The 23739-nt window shown below is 39.6% G+C and overlaps 1 protein-coding gene across 3 annotated transcripts in view; it reads right to left on the reverse strand.

Annotated features, from left to right (window-relative positions):
* Nucleotides 1-22265, reverse strand: part of PTPRZ1 (protein tyrosine phosphatase receptor type Z1) — a 135265-nt gene extending 113000 nt beyond the window's left edge. Inside the window, exon 1 of one of the 3 annotated variants that reach the window (XM_058191331.1) lies at nt 21864-22265. In XM_058191331.1, the coding sequence (XP_058047314.1) occupies nt 21864-21924 (61 nt within the window). In that variant the 5' untranslated portion in view covers nt 21925-22265. The remainder of the gene's footprint in view (nt 1-21863) is intronic. The other 2 variants (XM_058191332.1, XM_058191333.1) reach the window with 2 other exon arrangements.
* Nucleotides 22266-23739: the final 1474 nt, after the last annotated feature.

Genomic DNA, 23739 nt, shown 5'->3' on the forward strand with positions numbered 1-23739 from the left:
AAGGACCCATAATTTGATCATCAAAACAATTTTTATTCAGCAAGTCAGCACTAAATAGGAAGGTTATTTACCGTATATACTCGAGTATAAGCCGAGTTTTTCAGCACGTTTTTTGTGCTGAAAAACGTCCCCTCGGCTTATACTCGAGTATATACGGCTTATACTCGAGTTTTTTTTCTTCTTCTTTTTTTCACATTATACCGGATGGTGCAAACTTGGCGGGCTTTTGCATTAGCGCGGGGAAGCCCTGCCGGTGCAGTGAGAGGGCGGGGCGGGGGAGCCGCCAGCCTTCTCGGCTGAGGGAGGGAGGCTTTCCCTGACCGGTAGCTGCCTCATTTCCCTCCCTCGGCTTATACTCGAGTCCCCAGTTTACCCCAGTTTTTTGGGGTAAAATTGGGGACCTCGGCTTATACTCGGATCGGCTTATATTCAAGTATATACGGTAATTCCTGTGATAAGAGAACTAACATTTGGATTTGGAAAATAGATTTGTTTTTGTTCTCAGACTTGCAAAACCTTTTGATGTTTGCAAAAAGCTAAGATTTCACTGAGGAGCTAGATCCAGACAAAGTCAGATAATTAAAAAGCCATCAAGGGTGATACATCTTTTATGTAGTCCAGTTCATTAAGTCATTGAGCTGTTTTTAATAAAGGAATACTGTGCTCTAAAATAATGTAGCTTTTGTTTCAAAAGGGCTTCCAGGAAAAATAATTGTGCTTAGCTTAATTTTATGCAGTTTATGACTTGGTAGCTTATTATAATGGAATAAAATAAAAAGTCTGCACAGTCCTTTTTAAAAAAAATACTCAGTTATTAACAGTTATTACACAATACCAAGTGATCCTTTAAGGAAAAAACTACACCTGGTAACTCACTAGTATATATAAATTAAAAGATCTATTGCACTCTTTTTATGATGCTAGCAAAAGAAGAAAAAGAAAATAAGAGAAGAGCCTGCAGTGCAAATACAATATAAAGTATCCTGGGAGATTTGCTACTGATAAGACTCTGTGCAGAAGTGATATTTAATTGAGTTGCAATCCTCAGATAATTTACTGTTCATTCAGTTATATTTTATTCTAGTTTAAGTCCTATATGCTTTCAAAGCAAGAAAAATCAGATCAAAAGTTGTTTTAAAAAATCAGTTAATGGAACGGACCTCTGTTATTTCCAACTGACTGTTAAATCATTATCTACAGTAGCATCACTACACAAATGAGAATATATATATATATATATATATATATATATATATATATATGTAGGTCTTTGGTTATTCGGGTTTTCTCCCGCGTAAAATTGGAAGTGTCTTGGCAACGTTTCGACGAAGTCTCATTCGTCATCTTCAGGCTTCAGCTTCGTGCTTCTGAGAGCAATGTGTGATTGCAGCTGTCTCTTCCTTTTTAACTGCTAGTGGGGGTTTGAACTGATTGGGTGGGAGCTTGGCTGTGATCTGATTGGATGGGGGGGGTTTGTGCTCTGATTGGCTGGGGGTGTGTCCTGTTTGGGTGGGGGCTTGGTTGTGCTCAGATTAGTCTGAGCTGCAGGGGGATTTGAGCTGGTGAGCTGCATTGCTATTGTTTGGCTTCGTGTTTGTGGTCATGCTACATCTTCATAGTGGGTGTCTGTCTGCTGCATGTATGGATTGGAGGGGTTTGAAATGGCTAATGTTGCAGCTGCAGTCTGGCTTCTGGTCCTTGGTCGTGCTTCATGATCAGTGTGGGTTTGGGTCTGCTTTCTGGGTGGATGTGTGGTGGTGACATCCTGTGTGGACCTCGTGAGTGTGGTTCTGGTGTCATTCCTCGTGTTAGGGACTTGTTTGTCAATAAGGGCGGGTTTCCAAATGGCTGGTAGGCGGGAGGTATCATCTAGTTTGTTCATGCTGTGTGGGCGTTTTTCTATCTCGATGGCTTCTCTGATTATTCTGTTGTTAAAGTGCTCAGTTTTGGCGATAGTTCTGGTCTTTTTAAAGTCAATATCGTGTCCTGTGGTTTTAAGGGAAGAAGTTGGTTCCTCTTTTTTGACTGAGCTCTTGTGTTCTTCAATGTGTGCACTTATTCTTCTGTTGGTTTGTCCGATGTATGTGGTGGGGCAGGCAGTGCATGGGATTTCATATACTCCTTGATTTTCTAACTCAATTTTGTCTTTGGGGTTTCTTAGGATGGTGGATATTTTTCGGTTTGTGCAGAATGCTGTCTTGATGTTGTGTTTGTGGAGGATCTTGCTGATTCTGTCTGTGGTGCCTTTTATATATGGGAGGAGGGCTGTGCTGTTTTCTTGTTCTCTGTCTTGGATTTTAGTGGGGGATTCTTTTTGGATTAGTTTGGTAATCCTATTTCTCTGGAATCCATTGGATGTTAGTACGTTTGTGAGAGTGTGTAGTTCGGTTTTTAGGTGTTGTTCGTCAGCTAAGCATTTTTTTCTAGAGATGAGTGTCTTGACTACGGAGTTGATCTGTGCTGGGTGGTGGTGTGAGACACACCATCTACCAGAAGAAAACACACACAAACCGCTATCTGCACGCACTCTCACACCACCACCCAGCACAGATCAACTCCGTAGTCAAGACAAACAAAATCAGCAGCATACAAAGAAAATGCATATAAAATGTTCTACAGGTGGCACCTGCCCCCTTTGAGACTAGCGAAAATGTATCCCAAAATGTCTCCCATATGCTGGAAATGTAAAAATAAAGATGGAACATATTACCATATGTGGTGGTCCTGCCCCGAATCACGTAAATATTGGTTAAAAATTAAAAAGTGGCTACAAGAAATTACGAATGAACAATTAGATCTAGAACCCAAACTTTTTTTATTGGGGATTTTTAAAAAAAAATACTTGAAGAGTATAAAATATTTAATATTACATATATTAACTGCTGCTAGGATGGCCTTTGCTCAATGCTGGAAACAGCCATGTGTGCCCTCAGAGAGAATTATTATACAAAAGATTATGAATTGCGCAGAAATGGACAAACTAACTCTGAGTCTGAAGGGTAAAGAGACATCAGTATTTTATGGTATATGGGAACGGTGGTATGGATGGATGGAAAGGAGATAAGAATATTTAGTTACTAAGCATAATCAATAGATAAAATAAGAATATAAATATGTAGAATTTAATGTTTGTCATTATTGCACGGATTATTGTCAGATGAAAAACACCACAAATAGCTGTTAAATGATATAAGCTTTTCTTTTTCCTTTTTTTATGCTTTTAATGTAAAAAAGTTCAATAAAGTATATTTAAAAAAAAAAAAAGCACTAGAATAAACAGTATCAACAGAACATTAAAAAAATTCAATGATAACTGATAATAAACCCAGAAAACAGTCAGGAATACAACAACATTTCATTTAATCTTTTGACCAGTTATGCCTTGGAGCACAAGCAGCACTTCAATACTACACAAAAGGCTAGCCGGGCTGGGGGCCCATCTAATCTCAGGGGTATATTGTTCCAAAGACAAAAAAGGCCCATTTCCTAAACCCTATTAGATGACATTCTTTAATTGAGAGGACCTGGCCCCATGCCATGAAGGCTTTATATGTGATAACCAGCACCTTGAATTCTACTCAAAAGCATACTGCATACCGCAAGCATACTGCAAGCTAGTGTAGCTCATGGATCAAAGGTGTAACCTTGGTGTACTGTGTATACTCATAAAAACCCAAGGTACTGGGTGATATGGAAGCTACCAGTTGTAGCTTCCACATAATCCAGGTATAGAACCTTGCAGCAATCCACTCAGGTGGTACCACTCAGGAGGAAGACAACTGCCACACAAAACAAGATTTCAAAAAGTCTTCTTGGTCCCAACAGCCATCTGCCACCTAGAAGCCCTGAGTCCAGAAGGACCTCCTGATTATAAACCGTTTTTGTCTGGGATGTACATCCAAAGATGGAAAAACACTAGGTCCGGGGGGGGGGAGCGGAGGCTACAGCCATCCAATCCTGCTTACTGATCATTTCCTTTCTAATAGCAATCTATGTTTTGTATACTTCTTATATTCCATGGAACTCTTAGAAACTATATCCATGTTCTGAAGAAAGAAAAATTGGAATTTTCTTAGAAAATAGGCTGAAACATTAAAACATTTGTTCTAATGAGCTCATGGTAAAACATTAGAACATTTGTCTGCTTGATAAATACTTTGGGCAAGACATGCAGTTCAATCCCACAACCTATAATTATAAAAAGAGAAAGAGAAACTCTGATTCCGAATCCCTGAGAATAGGACTTCCAAATTCTCTTGGACAGACCAATTGGTTATGAATGAGCAAAGAGAATAACTCATAAATTAATCAATTTTGAAAACTTAACAGTTAGCGAATGCTACTGGCTTTAGTTGTATTCAGATGCACGCATTGTTTACTGCTTATTTTCTTGCCTAAACAACTGGTTCCAACCTGAAACATTGCAGAACATTTGCGTGCAGTAACTCATAAAAGTCTAAAGTTAAAACTCCTGTTTCCCATTTCTTAGTGACTGGTATGCATTAAAACAACTAAAACACGAGTAGCCAAAACAGAGGCAGTTTAGTCTAATGGTTAAAGCACTGGCTTAGAAAGCGGAAGACTATGAATTCTAGTCTGCCTTTGCCATGAAAGCCAGCTGGGTGACTTTATTTTTTTATTTTTTATTTTTATTTTATTTATTTGTCACAACAGTATATATAAGCATAAGCATGAAATAACTATACGATATATAAGCATATATATAAGCATAAGTATGTAATAACTGTACGAATTGGATACAATTAAAGAGAACATTAGGACAGGAACGGTAGGCACGCTAGTGCTCTTATGCACGCCCCTTACGGACCTCTTAGGAATGGGGTGAGGTCAATAGTAGACAGTTTTTGGTTAAAGCTTTGGGGATTTTGGGAAGAGACCACGGAGTCTGGTAGCGTATTCCAGACATTAACAACTCTGTTACTGAAGTCATATTTTCTGCAATCAAGATTGGAGCGGTTCACATTAAGCTTAAATCTATTGTGTGCTTGTGTATTGTTGTGATTGAAGCTGAAGTAGTCTTCAACAGGAAGGACATGGTAGCAGATGATTTTATGAGTTATACTCAGGTCATGCCAAAGGCGGCTGAGTTCTAAATTTTCTAAACCCAGGATTTCAAGTCTGGTAGCATAAGGTATTTTGTTGTAATCAGAGGAGTGGAGAACTCTTCTTGTAAAATATTTCTGGACATGCTCAATTGTATTGATGTCAGAAATGTGGTATGGGTTCCAGACAGGCGAGCTGTATTCAAGAATTGGCCTAGCAATTCTAGACTCGGGGCCGGTCATTTCTCTCTCAGCCCAACCTACCTCATAGCGTTCTTGTTGTGGGGAAAGTAGAACAGGAAGGTGTTGAATATCTACAATACTTAATTTGTTTATCAAGACAATGCTGTATGTTAAACTGCTGTTGCTAAACTGCTTTCTTCTATTTGCAATAGCTGTTGAGAGCAATAGGTTGTAAAAGGATGTTGCATTTTTAAATACACTACCTTCTTGAGGACCATTTGTGACTGAACTACAGCAACCAAGCAATCAGAGTTAGAAGAATTAAACAGTTTACTTTTCTAGCTTATCCTCAGCTTCTGAAGGTCCTTCTTCTTAGATAACAAGAAATATTACAAAGTTGTAATAGCAAAGTCTCCTTCTGCTATTATTTCTTTCTTTCAACTTTACAACATAAGCATTTGGTCAATAAAGATCTACAGCAGTGATGGCTAACCTTTTCCGGACCGAATGCCCAAAGCGCGCCCCAAAATGCAATGTACATGTGGCCCCCCCTCATGAGCACGTGGCCCCAGGCATGCTCCCTGCCCCCACACATGCACATGCGGCCCCGTGTGTGCCATGCTCCCCATGCATGCATGCGTGGCTCCCCATGCGTGCATGGCTCCCCCACGTGTGCGCGGCCCCCCCACCTGCCCCCAGCCCTTTGCGCATGTGTGGCAGAGACCCGAAGACCAGCTGGACAGCAGGAGGTGCATGTACATGTGTGGCGGAGCTGAGCTGTGGTGACGGTTCACATGCCCAGAGAGAGGGTATTGTGTGCCACCTCTGGCATGCATGTCATAGTTCACCGTCACGGATCTACAGCAAAGGTTCTCAATCATAGATTTAAATGTAAGTGAACTTACCTGACATGCACACTTTATACTTTAAAACAAATAAAACATAAGTGGGCAGATAGTTTGGTCTAGTAGTTAAGGCATCAGACAGAAATCAGGAGACTGTGAATTCAAATCCCACTTTAGGAATGAAAGCCAGCTGGCTGACTTTGGACCACTCACTCTCTCACAGCTCACCTCACCTCACCGGGTTGCTGCTATGGTGAAAACAGAAGGAGGAAGGAGTATTAGGTATGTTCACTACCTTAAGTTAAAGGCAGGTAAAATAAAATAAATAAAATAAAATAATAAATTTTGGGGTTGCCCACACCACCAAATGAGGCTACCTAAAACTCTGCTTATATAAATAAATAACTACAAAACTGAGTTAGATATTTGCCTAATAGGTCACAGAACAGCACCCAAACTAGTAAAGTGTGCTTTGGAAAGGGGACAAGGAAGAATGGCATATGCTTGTCTATCCTGGCAAATGTCTGATTTCTTTTAGAAAAGCTGGACTGAAGCATTTCATCCTGCTGATCCACAAAATGAGTTTTCAAACTTTTGATTCACATTGTCCCATTAATTCACTGGATAATTCATACCATACCATGCCTCCTTTAAAATTGAAGGACACTATTTCTATAAAGTTAAATTTAAGGCTTTTAAGTCACTCTTGCAATGCTGAACGTAGCTGATACAAAATTTAGAGCAAGAGAAAGTCAGTCAAATTTGGAAACTCCTAATGGTTTGCCAAGAAAATATACAAGTTACAGTTGTACAGGCAGAGAAACGGGTCTTTATTCATTAAACTCCATCTGGAGCCCTTTATTTCTACATAATACATTCCATTTGAAAAAACAATGGTATGTCAGTAAAACTAAAAAACAAAAATGCTGTCCAAAAACTGTATAACTTTGTATCTTATTTTTCTATAAACAAAAAAAAAAAGATACTAATCTATATTTTTTTCAGGCTTTAATTAAAGGATTGGATTTAAGTCAATTTAGATTTCTACTGAAGCATTAACTATGTGGACCGTTAAAAGCAGTTTACTAAGGATTCTACTCTTTTTAAATTCCAGTCTCCAATATTGTGTTAGTCCTGAATGTTTGTGGTTAATAATGAGTATTGCAAATAGAATTGGGATTCAGTTGATGGAGCAGCCATTCTTCTGCCAACAGACTTCCTCTTTCACTGGTGATAGAAACAGGCTGATAGCCTTGAGGAAATAAAACATTCACACCAAGGTCAGTTCAAGTGGAGCAGTTTGAGATTTCATGATTTTGTGTTATAGTGTTGCAAATTATAGTAAGCTTGTCATATGTCAGACATGTTTTATTATGCTAGAATAAGGAAGAATAATCCGAGAAATGGGGATTCAGTTATGAGGACATCTATAACTGCTGAAAGATTGACCAATAAATAAGATCTGATCCAGAAAGTGATGAATACTGTTCAGGATTTATATGGCTTTCCTCCACAAGTAACCTGCAGCCCTTTTTCTTGGATAGGCTGTATTGCAGAATCATTGAATCTCTTTGATGTGCGGAAAATGGCAGAGGTTGAAGATCAGGGCCCACAATTATTTATGTATGTATTTATTAAAGTAATTTCTATGCAACCTACTCATCAGACTCAAAACAACTTCTAATATGAAAATGTTAAAATGTCATATAAATAAATTTAAGTATATCAGTTACTACTTCCGGTTAATAGTCTTTATCTATAAATACTCTACTGAAGAGGTTGTTTATGTACTTATTGTTTTAAAAAAATAGATGGCTGCCCAACTCACTCATGGTGATTACAAGAGCGACTTACAGAAATAAAACTTACAAATGCGTAACCCAATAAATGTCCCCCCACTGTTTCACAATAGTGAAACAAACCATGTTCTTGCAAATTCCCTGAAGGGTGAAAAAATAAGGGTTAGTGTGACTTCTGAGAACAAGCAGTGCTACAGATAAGGATCTACCATGGAGAACGTCAGTCTCAAGATTTCTCAATGTATAGCTAGATAACATAGGGTAACCACATTTTATTTAGAGAAGTTGTCCCAGAAGTAAAAAGTGTTGTAGTTAGCATCAGCATCTTGAATTGAATGTGGCTCAGCACTATCAGCCCTGTTCCAGCAAGTTAGGTATTAATCTATCAAATCATATAAAACCATATAATAAGAGGATAGCTTCCAAATCATAGTCTCCTTAAAACAGATGAATGGTTACAATGCTGCTATCACAGCATTGTTGTTGTTCAGTTGCTAAGTTGTGTCTGACTTTTTGTGATCACATGGACCACAGCACACCACTGTCCTTCACTGTCTCTTGGAGTTTGCCTAATTCATGTTGATTGCATTGATGATACTATCTAACCATCTCATTCTCTGCCGTCCTTTGCCTTTTGCCTTCTATCAATCTATCTGCAAAAAAACCCTAATGGTCAATTTTATATTTGATAACATCTAAAGAACTGGGCTACTATATGAAATGCAGTAGCAACTTGTTATCACCCTAAACTTTAATTTTAGTTAATTCTATCTCTATATTCTTTTTTCTTTATGCATTATGATTTCCCCCTCTAACAAATCCATAACTGTTCCTTCTTCATATCCCATCTCCAATACTTTCTCTTAGCATTTACCACTATGTAATATTTTTTTTCATGCCCTATTTGTGCATATGTCTTCTAATCAATAATTTTCCTTGTTACAGCACAGCAGCACTTAATGTGAAAACTTCTAGGATGTGAATTCTTTAGAGATTTATGTATCTGTTATTTGATAACTTCCAACTAAGCAGAGAACTCATTGTCTTCAGTAACCCATTTCGGCCCACATAACCATACTTTTTAAAGGCATGTCTTATCTTACCTCTTAAGGTAATTAATTCAATTCAGTAATTTTCATTGTAGATGTCTACTACAAAATAAAATAGCAACAGCTATAAATGGTATTTCCAAATCAACAATATTCATGTCAGGGTGTTCAGGCATCAGTGATTTCTTACTGCAATATTTTTTGTATTTTTTAACTAAAAGGAAAAAATAAAGAAATAATACCTGGTATATTTTGATGGTACAATTAGTTGTTATCAATTTTATGTGTATGTGCATGTGTATTTTCTTGTTTAATTAATTCATAGGCTTCCCCACTCTATCATGACTCTGAATAGCATACAATATAAGACAATTTAAAACAATATCAATTAAGAAGCACATCTCTGGAAAAAGTACCAAAATTCTGACAAACCCCACAAGAAGTCCATCATTCACGATAACCCAAGAGAAAGGACTAGTTTTAAGGGTTCATTTGAATAAGATAAGAGTGGTGGAGGGAATACAAATCTTGGCATAAGCTGTAACATTCCAAAGGGCAGGAACTAACAGAGAAAGTCCACTTCCCGAGTTCCATCCAGCAGTGAAATCTGGCTGGTTATATCCGGCTCATCAAACCAGTAGCACCCACCGGGACATCATTACATCCCATTTTTTACCCTCTGCACATGCACATAGTGCATGCATGCTCCCGCATGCTCCCGTTCCCAAACTGGTGCCGAAGGTAAGTGTATTTCACCGCTGGTTCCATCATATAACACTATTTAATCTATGGACCCATAGCATGCAGATTCTGCCAGATTGTATAAGATGGTTAGAAATTATGGGGGACAGACAGTTCATTGGACCTGTGTCATGAATGGATTTATAGTTGACAACGTACACCATGAATTGCACCCAGAAGCCTATTGGTAAGTAGTGTGGCTCATAGAGAAAAGGTGTTATATAAACATACCATGGTATGCCTATCACTGCCTGTGTTTTTGTGTTCTGGGCCAGCTACCGCTTCTATGATATTCAAGAGTAGCTCCATGTAGAGTGCAAGGCATTCATCCAAACACAAGGTGACCAAAGTATGAGTGACTTTCTAGAGGTTACTTCAATAGTGAACTGATAATAACTGGCCACAAAGAAAAAGAAATTACAGCAGCCTCCTACAGATATTAAACAGGAGCTGTTTGCTGGTCCCTGACTGAAATAAAGAACTTGAGTAGAAGCAAGACAGGTGAGAACACTGAGCCCTAAGGCAATTCATACGAGAGGATCCTGGCTTGATCTCTCCCTCCCACAATCAATCAACATTAGCTTGATCTGACCACAGAGGAAGGAAGATAAGCACTGAATACTGTGATCCCTACCTCTAATCTCTGTAGGTGGTCCATAATGATACCATGCTAACTAGTATTGAAAACCACATTTTTCCCAGATTCTTGTTCCAGTTCTAGCAAATATCATCAGCAAGCATAAGCAGTGCTGTATCAGTGCCATTTCTCAGTTTGCAATCTGAGTGAAAGTAATCTAGATAATCCATATTTTCTAGGTCTGTAAACCAACTATCTTTCCAACAACCTTCCTTAAGGAGGAAAGATCAGACACTGCATAAATTTTCTCCAAGACTGTCAGGTCCAGTGAGGAGAAGGCATACCATTTTCCACTGGTATTATTGTAACTCCTTCTCTCAGTAAACTATATATTATCACATGGGTTCAATCACATATCATTCACCCAGACAGTCTTTACCAAACATGAAGAATATGGAACTAATAAGCAAGTCACTGCATTACCAGACCTGAAGATCCTGTCCACTTAATCAGAATTACTGGCTCAAATATTGTATTAATATCCTTCTAATACATTAGCATAACCTGCTCAAACTGAGTCCAACTCCAAGCAAACTCTGAGTGATTTTGTCTAGTGTAGGCTGCTAATGTTCCTCACAGTGGCCATCCAAATACTTCTGTGTTCTGTCCCTTCCCAGCAAGATAAAGTCACTTTAAATATGGTCTCTGGATATCTAGCGAGCAGATACATAATAGTAGGAAAATGTGCTTTGCTATTCTTATTGTTACATTATCCCTAATATGAGTTTGGTCAAATTCATTGTTCACCTTCCTCCAGTAATACTCCAGACATCTATTTTGGCATTTCATCTCTTGACATTCCTCAGAAAACCAAGGAGTATCTCAGAAACAACCCACAATGAGAGGTTGCATAGGAGCAATCTGAACCAACACCCACATCACTTACCTATTCCAAACAGCAACCTAGGCCTTGGGGAAACCCTAAGCTCCTTCTGAAATCATTATCTACTTGGAGCTATTAGTCACATGGGTGGATCACTCTAATAAATCTTATCTTCTGCAGGGTTAATATTGGGAAACGGCCAGCCAAGGAGGGAGGAAGGATCAAGCAGGGAATTAGGCTTGAATTGTTGTACAGCTACAAGAGATCCAGGACTAACACACACAAACGCATGCACGCACACACACGCACACACCCCAACTCCATGGAATCTTATCTATCTGTTCCCAACAGAAGCAAGCAGTCTGGGGAGATTCCTGTATTATAGAGAGAATACAATAAAGTAGCTAGGTTGAATCCTACACATGAGGATCCTGTCACTTGTACCTGGCAGTCACAGGCAATACCAGGCAGTCAAACATCCATGAGAAAATGATCTGATTGTGGCAATTCATTGATATTTTACATTCTTAGATCACATTACAATTGTCCCAAGGCAAATTGCAACCCCCAGTCCATGGTTGCCATGGTGGACATGAATTACTGGGCTGTCCCAGATTGTATGCCACCTAGAAGCAGTTTAAAGTACCCAAGAACCATAAACTTTGGGAAGGTGACTCTTAACTAGGCAATGCAATCTAGCAACTTAGGCACAGATGTCACTGCAGCAATGACAAAATCCAACTGCTTCTTAAAACCCAACTTCAACCAAGATGTCTTATACCCAATGATTTGCAAAGTAGACCCTCTAAAAGCCATAATAATTCCCACCTGCCTCATTTGTCCTAGGCTTGCAAATGTGCAAAACATGAAAAATATCTCCAAGAGGGCAACTCTCTTCCCTGAGCTCCTCCAGGTTTCAATTATAACACCAGGTTGGTAGTCTCATCTGCAATCAGATCATGAATGACAGTTGTCTTATCTTATACTGAACTAAAATTCAATAAAAGCAGCTGGAGACCACTAGGATTTGATGACCTGGTTACAGGAATAAATACTAGAGGATAGGACTGGACAGATCTGAGCCACAGGTCCTACTTCCTCTCAAGCAGGTCACCCTCAGTTTCCCACCATATCTCCCTTGGTGAAACTGCTTTCCTTCTCTCTTTTCCCCTAGTTCCTCTCACACTCACTCCCCAACCCATGCTGCAGAGCACATCTGATCATCCCTCTCATTGACCCCATGCAATCACAACAACCTCCCTCACTCTATTAGTTATAGACCAGTGATGGCTAACCTTTTCTGGACTGAGTGCCCAAAGCATGTGCATGTGCCCAAACCCCCCAAATGCAATGTGCGCATGGCCCCAGCACATGCGCCCCCCACATGTGCCCCATGCATGCGTATACCCCCTGTATGTGCCCCACTCCCACATGCGCCTCACCTCCTTGTACATGCACAGCAGAGACCCGAAGACCAGCTGGCCGGCTGGAGGCGCACATACATGCATGGCAGACCTGAACTGGGGTGACAGCTTGCATGCCTATAGAGAGGGTGTTGTGTGCCACCTGTGGCACATGTGCCATAGGTTCACCATCACAGTTATAGACCATCCTTTACTAGTAGTCATATTGTTGTAGTAATGTGATAGAAGAAAATTGTTTACCAGAAAATGGCTGTTCAGATATTGATAGGGAAGTATGGCCATCCCTGGAAGATGTGCCTATCCCTATGAAATGTTGACATAATGATCATTATTGTCATTGTAAGACTCAATAGTATCTAAAATATACCTCTAGGTACATGCGAATATAAATCCACTTCATACATTGACCCAATATTGCAGCTAACGAACAACTTGGCTATTACAACTTAATTCTGCATACCAATATGAGATGCATGTTCTTTATACCAGTACCCGAAAGGTACACATTAACAAAGCAAACCTATCTTCAGTGTTATCCATATAGCAATCTTGCTGCCACAGAAACCCCTAATAAGCTTACCTGAATAGAACCAAATAATTATATTGCACAACTTAATTCATGTTGGGCTCAAAGCTAGAACAATTCCACAGGCGATACTATTATATTTGTGCAATAGTTACACCACACCTAAATCTCACTGCCTCTTAACTAGTATGACACATCACGATTCATGCTAAAAACACTTTGGAGATATATATATGTATGTAGGTCTTTGGTTATTCGGGTTTTCTCCCGCGTAAAATTGGAAGTGTCTTGGTGACGTTTCGATGAAGTCTCATTCGTCATCTTCAGGCTTCAGCTTCGTGCTTCTGGGAGCAAAGAAGCACGAAGCTGAAGCCTGAAGATTACGAATGAGACTTCGTCGAAACGTCGCCAAGACACTTCCACTTTTACGCGGGAGAAAACCCGAATGACCTACATATAAACACCCGCGAAAACCTCAGAAAACAAATATATATACACACACACACACACACACACACAGCAATGCAGCTCACCAGCTCAAATCCCCCTGCAACTCAGACTAATCTGAGCACAACCAAGCCCCCACCCAAACAGGACACACTCCCAGCCAATCAGAGCACAAAAAAACCCCATCCAATCAGAGCAGAGCCAAGCTCCCACCCAATCAGTTCAAACCCCCACTAGCAGTTAAAAAGGAAGAAACAGCTGCAATCACACATTGCTCCCAGAAGCACGAAGCTGAAGCCTGAAGATGACGAATGAGACTTCGTCGAAACGTCGCCAAGACACTTCCAATTTTACGCGGGAGATAACCCAAATAACCAAAGACCTACATATAAACACCTGCAAAAACCTCAGAAAATATATATATATATATATATATATATATATATATATATATATATATAGGTCTTTGGTTGTTCAGGTTTTCTCCCGTGTAACAACCAAAGACCTACATGAACCTACATGACCCACCCGTGAAAACCTCAGAAAACAAATATATATATATATATATATATATATATATATATATATATATATATATATATATAAAGAATAGAATAGAATAGAATAGAATAGAATAGAGTAGAATAGAACAGAATAGAACAGAATAGAATAGAATAGAATAGAATAGAATTTTTATTGGCCAAGTGTGATTGGACACACAAGGAATTTGTCTTGGTGCATATGCTCTCAGTGTACATAAAAGAAAAGATACGTTCATCAAGGTACAACATTTACAACACAATTGATGATCAATATATCAATATAAATCATAAGGATTGCCAGCAACAAGTTATAGTCATACAGTCATAAGTGGAAAGAGATTGGTGATGGGAACTATGAAACGATTAATAGTAGTGCAGATTCAGTAAATAGTCTGACAGTGTTGAGGGAATTATTTGTTTAGCAGAGTGATGGCCTTCGGGAAAAAACTGTTCTTGTGTCTAGTTGTTCTGGTGTGCAGTGCTCTATAGCGTCGTTTTGAGGGTAGGAGTTGAAACAGTTTATGTCCAGGATGCGAGGGATCTGCAAATATTTTCACGGCCCTCTTCTTGATTCGTGCAGTATACAGGTCCTCAATGGAAGGCAGGTTGGTAGCAATTATTTTTTCTGCAGTTCTAATTATCCTCTGAAGTCTGTGTTTTTCTTGTTGGGTTGCAGAACCGAACCAGACAGTTATAGAGGTGCAAATGACAGACTCAATAATTCCTCTGTAGAATTATATATATATACATACATACATACATACATACATACATACATACATACATACATACATATATACATATATATATATATATATATATATATATATATATACATACATACATACATACATACATACATACATACATACATACATACATATATATGCGAAAGCTAACAGAGAGGGTCTGGTAAACACCAGCGTTTTTCAAAATGGATGTTTTACAACTACAGTTCTTAGATTTCCCACCACAACTGAAAAGTACCAGATCGATTAAAAAATACACATACATGGTTTAGTATGTTATAAATGACTTTAGAATTTTATATATTCTTGTAAGGTGTCCCAAAATTTTGGAATGGCACCATATGTATGCATAAACAAAAAACCAATTAGGATTAAAAACTTAACTGGATTAAGCTCTATAATTATTTACTTTTGGAAAACATTTCATACTAAGATTTCAGATTGTAACAAGTAGCATCACCTTGGGAAAAACAAAATGTCACCAAAAAATAGATAGATAGATAGATAGATAGATAGATAGATAGATAGATAGATAGATAGATAGATAGCTATCTTAAAGAAATAATAAGATGAGAGGGAGAAAGTAGAGAGAGACAAAGGTTCCTTTCTAATATGTCCTTAGGATCTTCTGCAATGAAAGATAGAGTTCTCTGATATTTCATAATTAATTTAAAAAAAAAAAAGAAATGACATATTTGAAACTAAATAAATGCTTAGGATGAGTCTTCAATCTCATTATTCTGGAATAATCCTATTAGTGTATTTCAGTTATTCTATGAAAATGATCTGCCTTCTTTTTCACACATTTTTCAATAGTGCTGTATTTTGTCTATACTAGTATCTCTAAAATAGAAAAGGATTTATCTCTATCCTCAAAAAGAAAAAAACCCCTAAGATATAAATATTGTAAAATGTAGCGGTTTCCTTGGACAAATAGATCTTGCACTGATGAGAAGCATTTTTCAGTTTTATTAATCAAAGCTTTATCATCTTTTCCAAGATTACTTTTGTTTCCTCAGGCAAAAAAATCCTGGTATCTCCCAACAGACCCTCGCCTTAATGAGAAAAATAGTTGATAAGAATAATTAGTTCATTAACGAAAATATGAGTCAAATTGGAAAAGTTTACAAAGTACAAGAAGTTGTAAAGAATGAACCTCTTTGATGCTCTTCTATTAGAGCATCAGATTTCCAGGGACTGAATCACCCTGTTTCAAGAGGAATTGAAATTGTCAGCAAAAGAACTGAACCATTTCACCCTTAAGTTCCTAATTAAAGCAGGCAGCCACAGTGGGAACTGACCATTTAAATGACAAGTAGAAGAAAAGAGGGAAACAAGAGTTGCTAAGATGACATTACTCAAATTAATTAATTCACAGTAGTTCTACAGTGGAACACATTGCCCAGAAAAATAATGCAAGGATGCCAAAACACCATTTAAGCTATTTTCAATCCTGTTGCAGTGTGTAGGTCTAAACAGGCTCAAAACCAACACTTTGGCACATTCTATTGATTGCTGTAAGCTATCCAACTACTTTGAAGAATAAAGAAAAAGTGAGAGAGCATCAATTGATTATGGTATCTATTCAACATTGTTTCTTTTAAAATAGCCTATATATTGCCACAAATACATGCAAATAATCTGCCCTCTTTCTTGGATTGTGTTTTGTATGGTTCACTGATTATGGTTTTTCCATATTTGGATTTTGTTCACCACCAGAGTTGTTTTGGCTTTGGGGGTTCACTATATGAATTTAAATAAGTAACATATTAACTGATGGAAATGCTCCTGTATGATGAATATTAACACGAGACTACTTCTGTTCCTCTACCTAGTAGCTGTATAATATTTTAATCTATCTTTTATCTTTTTCACATTTTAAAATAAGATTTAAGTAATCCAGAACTTCCTAAAGCCTTGAAGAAGGGTCACGAGACCGGGGCTGCAAAAAATTATCTGGACAACTATGAGATAGCAGAAAAGGGTTAAGAGTTCTCTACATATTTTTGCTTCCATCTATGATCATCCAGATTTTTGCAACCCAGATTAGGCAGCCCTAGTTTAGAGAATATATCATGTTGTATCAGACACCCCCCCCCAACTCCCAATAGCACATTCAGAATTGGGCCGTGGAAGTGGGGGCAAGTGTGCACCACTGCATTTGTGAAAGTGGCATGTGCGTGCGAAACCATCCCCTTTCCCCACCGCCACCGTCACCACTGCTGGTCCACGGAGCTGGAACGGTTGGAGACCGCTGGGTTATACAAATGTCTATAGATTTAAGGCCTTTGAATATGATCTCAAAACTATAACACCTTTTATAGCATTTTTGAATTTTTGTTTTACTCTCTGGCCTGATCTATGCTTTGCCAGGGTTATAAAAATTTAATAAATAAATAAATAAATCAGAGGCCTTTCTTGCCACCTATGTAATGTGGTTGTCCAACATTAATATTGGCTCCAGGAATTCCTAGGTGTTCATATAATCTCCCAGAAGAAATGCATCCCAATCCTGATCAGACCTATTTTTCAAATTGCCAAATCAAGCCATATTCTTGAATTCTATTCAGTTCAGTTACTTCTCTTTACAGCCTAAAGTCACGCAGAGCAGAAGAGAATCCAAAACTAGTACATTCATATATTTAAATTAAATAAGAAATTAATATAGGACTTTGTGTAGGAATCCCAACTTCAGGGATTCAGGATGCTGCAATGGTTGTAAGTGTGAACAATGGTCATAAGTTACTTTGTCCAGTGCCATTGTAACTTCCAATGGTCACTAAATAAAATGTTGTAAATCAAGGACTATTTGTAATTCATCCTCCTAACTTTCTGGAAAACTCTTGTTGCACATTAATATCACAGGAAAGTAGGTGACCTGTCAAGGGAAGCAACTTAACCTGATAAACAATAAGAGTGTACAGTGCTTAGATTCAATTCCAGAAAGATGCATAAACATAGCACATATATCAGCAAATCTTTAAATCAGCTGTATTTTCTTCCAAGAAAGTATGCCAGCTATAGAAACCAGTTGCACAATCTTGAGAAAAGACACAGGTGCTTTAAAGAATTGCAAACAGGTGCCACTTTTCTGCCCTTAAGTACTTCAAAGAACCTTTTGTGATGTGAATGTGAAGTACACAGTCCTAAAAAATCAGATTACATGGTGCATTAAACTCATCAAGAGTACCACTTCTCAAAATGGCATCAAACCAAGTATACATTTAAGCAATTTTACATACACAGCTCAAGGTGTTCATAATGTAATCAGATGGCATTAGTGTGTTTGGCCAGAGCTACCAATGGCTACATCCTCTGACCAATAGTTAAGTTGGGATTCTGTGGTACCTGCTAGATATGGTCAGCTCCCTTGGAGCTCAGTGAAAGTTTTCTGGGCTAGATAACTGACCTATTCTTGGGCAATTCTGAAGCATCAAGACTAGAAGCTTTTCATCCAGCATTTCATTTCATTCATTTCATTCACAGAAGTTTAAAATGAACTGCTCCCTCAACACTGTTCAAAACTGTCTGAACTGCTTTGTTGAGATGAATCAGACAGACATGCCAATTCATGAAATGAAGCTCATCATCTTCATGACAAAAATTACTTGGTATCAATTGTATATTGTTTATACTTTGACTGATCAGTTTCATCCTTAGATGTGTCCAATAGTCACTTCCAACACCTGCAACCATTCTGTATACTATTATGCACCATAGATCCAGGAACAAAGATATGCTGGAGGAAAACATTATTTCCTGCCTATACCAGGTTGCAATAGGGTGGCCAGCCAAGTTCAAGACAAAACATCCACGTAGAGCTACCATACTTAAGATCTGGACCAACCAAATTTACATTATATCGTGCCCTGTTCAATGAGTTCAACAATAATCCTTCACCTGGCAATGTTCTATCCATGGCATGGACACTACTCTGGAATTGATATAAAGATAATTTCAATAAAGGAGAATATTTGTAGTTCAGGATTGAAATGAGGGGTCCTTGTTACTAGAACTGATGATGTCTGGGTAATGAAATGTGTGACATAAAGCAGCCAAACTCAGAGAGCTCTAAGGACCCTTCAAAGATTATTTCCCACTGTGATAGGAATGAGATTAAGGAATGAGATTACTTCCTTCATGGGCATTCTGTGAAATGGCCTGGTAAAAGATGAAGAAACCAAGAAATCCACAAAAGCCTAAGCTGGTCCTCTCAAGGAAGACAGCTTCAGTATGAAGTCCTGAAATCCACCAATGCCTTGAGTCTCTCCAATATTATATTCAAGATTACCCAAGCCAGTCAGTTAGGTTTTCCATTATGCAGTCAATACACCAGTGCAAGTCCTGTCTTCACCTGACATTCCATACAGATATCATACTCTTAGAAGATATGACTTCACAATAAAAGGGCCTGAAAAGGAGTTGAAAGACCTAAGGACTATAACAATCTCCAAGTGATTGCAATTCATGTATAGAATATTCTCTAGCAGCAGTTATATCTTAGAAGACTTACCTTATCTGACCAGGCTGTTTTTTTCAATCAATTACTCAATCACAAATCATGAAAATGTCCCCTAAGTGCTTCTTTTTTCAGCTCCTTTTATGAAGTTGTCAGGAGCATGATTTTTAGTTGCAATACCCGTAGCCAGTTTAAATTATGGTGGTGCCAAGATTAGGTTTAGTACATGCCAAACACAAATATGATTATTATTACTGTTATTGCTATAGACCTAATACAGTAGATTTTATCAGATTTTTTAGAAGCACGAAGCTGAAGCCTGAAGATGATGAATGAGACTTCGTCGAAACGTCGCCAAGGCACTTCCAATTTTACGCGGGAGAAAACCCGAGTAACCAAAGACCTACATACACACACACACACACACACACACACATTTGTTTTCATAGGTTTTCACGGGTATAGGTATGTAGGTCTTGGCATTTTCGGGCATTTTCGGGTTGCCAAGATACTCTCAACCTTACACGGGAAAAGACTCGAAGATCAATACATTCATATCTGGGAACAATTCCTTAACTTGAAAAGCAAATGTCTACTCAATAAACTCCACAATAAATTACCCTTGTCCAATAACTTATTATTTTTATGGTTCTTTCAGCACGTATCTGAAAACAATGGTGTGTCATCCATAGGAAAGCAACTAGACAATGGCCAACATTATACCCTCTGTATAAATTAAAAGTTTTGTTCATACCAATATCGTTCTAGTTTGAATTCCAAATCAAACTAGCACTTCCCACCTCACTTCAATAAGGTAACCTTGTTGAAAATATTCAAGAAAAAGAATCAACACTTCATTGTTAGAACGATATCTTGTGTCTTTATGCAACTGATATTAAAAATGTAAATGCTTACTTAAGGTGCCATAAATTCAAGTTGTGCCTCATTTAAAGAATCAATGTCAGCAACTGGAGAAATGTTACCCATTTTATGATCTAAACTGAATTCTGTTCACATTGAACAGATATGACTTTAGTTAAGATTTTTTTCCTGCCAATCGGCATATTTTGACACTAATTTATTTTTGTTCAACTTATTAATATCTAGTACCATGATTGGAAGAATTCAGTTAAAACAATAATGACTACCAAAGCATTAAAAATATTATTAAATCACTCATCCAATTCTACTGGAGACTCTACTTAATAAACTCAGTTAGTTGCAAATTAAGTCTTTTCAGCAGACTTTGAAATAGGAATACAAATTAATTTGGTGTATGAAATTATGATATGTTATAAAGATTTTTTTTGCCTAGTTGAAATAGGATACTAATCGTTGTGGTGTCGAGAGGTTTAATATACTAAAAGGATGTTTACCCATTGGGTAAAGAATAGAGATTAATGTTTTTTGTGGTAAAAGTGGACTTGAATATAAATTATTGCACCAAATCATTACTTTCAGTAAATATTAATAATATAATGTACAACAGGCTAAAAAAAATCCAATGCTAGCTTGTCAACATATAACACTTGTAAAATGATCTGTGTAATATGATTCCTATTGTAACTAGTATTAATTACAAAGGAGAAAAGGCACTGTTCGATTGAATACTTTCAACCGAATTTGATTATGCAAGTTGCAGTGTTAAAAAAAAACCCTCAGTATTTGAATAAGTAAGTGATGGCAGCACGTAGATTAGCAATAAATTGTTTTGCAACTGTGAGCAAGCTATGTAATACATTTCACCTCCTCCCTCCCTTGCATTCCACTTTGGAGGTAAGAGCCATTGATTTCAAAAGAAAGAGCTTTCACATCCAGGGCTAACTGCCTGAACATGTAATACAATGTAATATCCAGGACACTGTACAGACAGGTTGATGCCTGTTGTCAACACCCCGCTTGGACTGTAGGCAATTTCTTATTCCCCATCTCATTCTCTTTTTTTTAGGTCATATGTGCAGATGTTCACTTAAATGTTTCATTTTGCCAGGGAGAATGGCTGAAACGGATTTCCTCTGCTTTCTCTCCCTCCCCCCCCTTCCCCATTGCCGATTTCATGGCAATGCCACTGATCTGTATGAAATCCAACTGGATGTGGCAGAGAGGAGAGGAGGCAAGGAGGAAGCTTCTTCCTATCTACCGATCTGCTGGTAAATGGGAAGCTATACTTTCCTACCCTCCGGTAAACAGAAGCAGGGGGAGAGCGTTCAAGAAACGTCCTTTCCTTTCAAGAAACTCCCTCCCCCTCCTCAATATGAGGCCACCACAATCGCCGAAAAGAAAAGGAAAAAAGAGCAGGTGCGTCCCACGCCCACCGGCCAAAAAGGCTCGTTCCTCACTCCAGGCATGACGGCAGCCCCAAAAGTGCCTTATTTCTTAAGTTTTGTTCCAGGCGCCTAGGAGGAGGAGGTGGGAAAGGGACGCGAGGGAGGAAAGGAAGGGAAGAAAACCGAGAGGGAGACCATTCCCAGCCCCGTCGACGGCGCGGTGTGCAAGTAAGGCAAGAGACTGGGACAGACTGAGGCGCCAAGGCAAAGTTGCCCGAACCGACGCCATGCAAAGCGGCCCTCACTCACCTATTGGGCAGAGGCAGAAGAGCTGGACGGAAAGAAGCAACAAATGCCGAAGGAGGCGCATTTCCAACCTGTCCTCCTGAGGGTTTGCCTCTTTCTTCCAAGTAGCCTCCTTTGCTCCTTATTCGCCGCCGGTAAGTCGCCTTTTCTCTCGCCGGGGGGTGGGGGAAAGGCTCGCCGGGGCTAAAAGGCTGCAGGGCTGGGGGAGAATTAATTCCCGTTAGCGAGGAGCTGCGAGAGAATCCAGCTGGGGCTGAGCGGCCAAGCGCATCTCGGAGCGCCTTCCCCCCAGCCTCCTGGCAGCCCAAGGCGCTCGGCTAGAGGAGAGCGGAGAGCGGAGCGCAGCGGAGGAGCGGGCGCCGGCTCTGGGATCGTCCGCGCGTGCGGGAGAAATGCACGGGCCCGAGCACGAGCGTGACAAGACGCGCGCTCCCGGTGGGGCAGGAGAGCCCGCCTCAGCCAAGCTCCGGCTGCCGCCAAGCTGGGAGGAGCGGCGGCGTGGAGTGGGCTGGGGCGCGGGGGGCAGTCGGGGGTGTGGGAGGATGGGGTAGTGGGAGGGGAGGGTCGCGCGCCCGTGGCGGAGGAGGCGAGGGAAAGAGGGCGAGCGCCTTCAATCCTGCAGCCGAAGCATCCTCCGTCGGGGAGGGGGGGCGTGCTGGTGGTTGGGATTCCCTTTTCAAAGCTTGCTCTCCCTTCCCTCCCCGGTCTCCAAAAATAAGGTCAAGAAGGGGGGGGAGGAAGGCAGCCTTTCGTACAGATGAGTGTTTAAAGGTTTAGTGTGCCCGCCGGAAAAGAAATTAAAGAAATGACGGAGGGGAAGGAGGGAGGGAATCGTCCATTATCTCCCCCCACCCTCCTCCCCGGCAGAAAAAGAGAACTGGTGGTGGTCTCCGTCAATGGCCACACCAAATCGTCACAAAAGCCAGTGGGGGTGACAAAAATATCGGTAGGCATTCCATTACGTTGCTATTCCTGCTGTTGCCACCAAAATACAAAAGGAAGACATGCAATGGTTGCAGGCACATTCCCTTGCAGTCCCTTGCCTTCCCCATATGGTGATCCAAACTTTACTGTGAGGTAGGGTAAGACAGCACAGGGGGGTAAAAGAAGTGAATTGTGGCAGATTTTCTCCCCCAGCCTTTTTTAAAATAAAAATCCAACCTGCCTTTCTCCAAATTACTCAGCTGCTGCTGAAGCCATGCTTCCAAGACGGTACAAGGGTTTTCGGAATCTTTCGGAATCTGAAAGATCTCCTGTATGGAGAATTAGTGCAGGGAAAGAGCCTCAGAGGGAGACCACAGGTGCAATATAAGGATATCTGCAAGAGAGACCTAAAGGCCCTGGGAATGGGCTTAACAACTGGGAAAACTTGACCTCCGATTGTTCAGCTTGGAGGCTAAAGACGCAGCGTGGCCTTCTCCAATTCGAAGAGACATTTGTTCGGCAGGCTGAGGCAAAGAGGCAGTCCTGAAACCAGCGAAATCTGGGGGCTGGGCAGGGGACAGAATGTATCTGCCCTCAGTGTGGAAGGGATTGCCACTCTCGAATTGGCCTTTTTAGTCACACTAGATGCTCTTTCCAGAGCACGATACCATAGTCTTTTGAGACTGAAGGATGCCGATGATGATGACAAGGGTTTTATAGAAGGAAAACAAAAAGACACCTAGTCAATCTTAAGACTCTAACAATATGCAGAGCTTTCAATTTGAACTAGCAACTGCTCCTTCACTCCCCTCTTTCATCTTTGTTTTGTGTGTTTGCTGTCTTGTCTGATGAAAATTTGGGGGGAAATCCAAAATTCACAACCCATTATCAGATTCTGAGCTGTTTTCCCTAAAAGGCATGGCTTAATGGATTTGGGAGTGAAAGTGCTATCAAG

Source organism: Ahaetulla prasina, chromosome 7, assembly GCF_028640845.1.
Source record: "Ahaetulla prasina isolate Xishuangbanna chromosome 7, ASM2864084v1, whole genome shotgun sequence".
In the NCBI taxonomy this organism is placed as follows: Eukaryota; Metazoa; Chordata; class Lepidosauria; order Squamata; family Colubridae; genus Ahaetulla; species Ahaetulla prasina.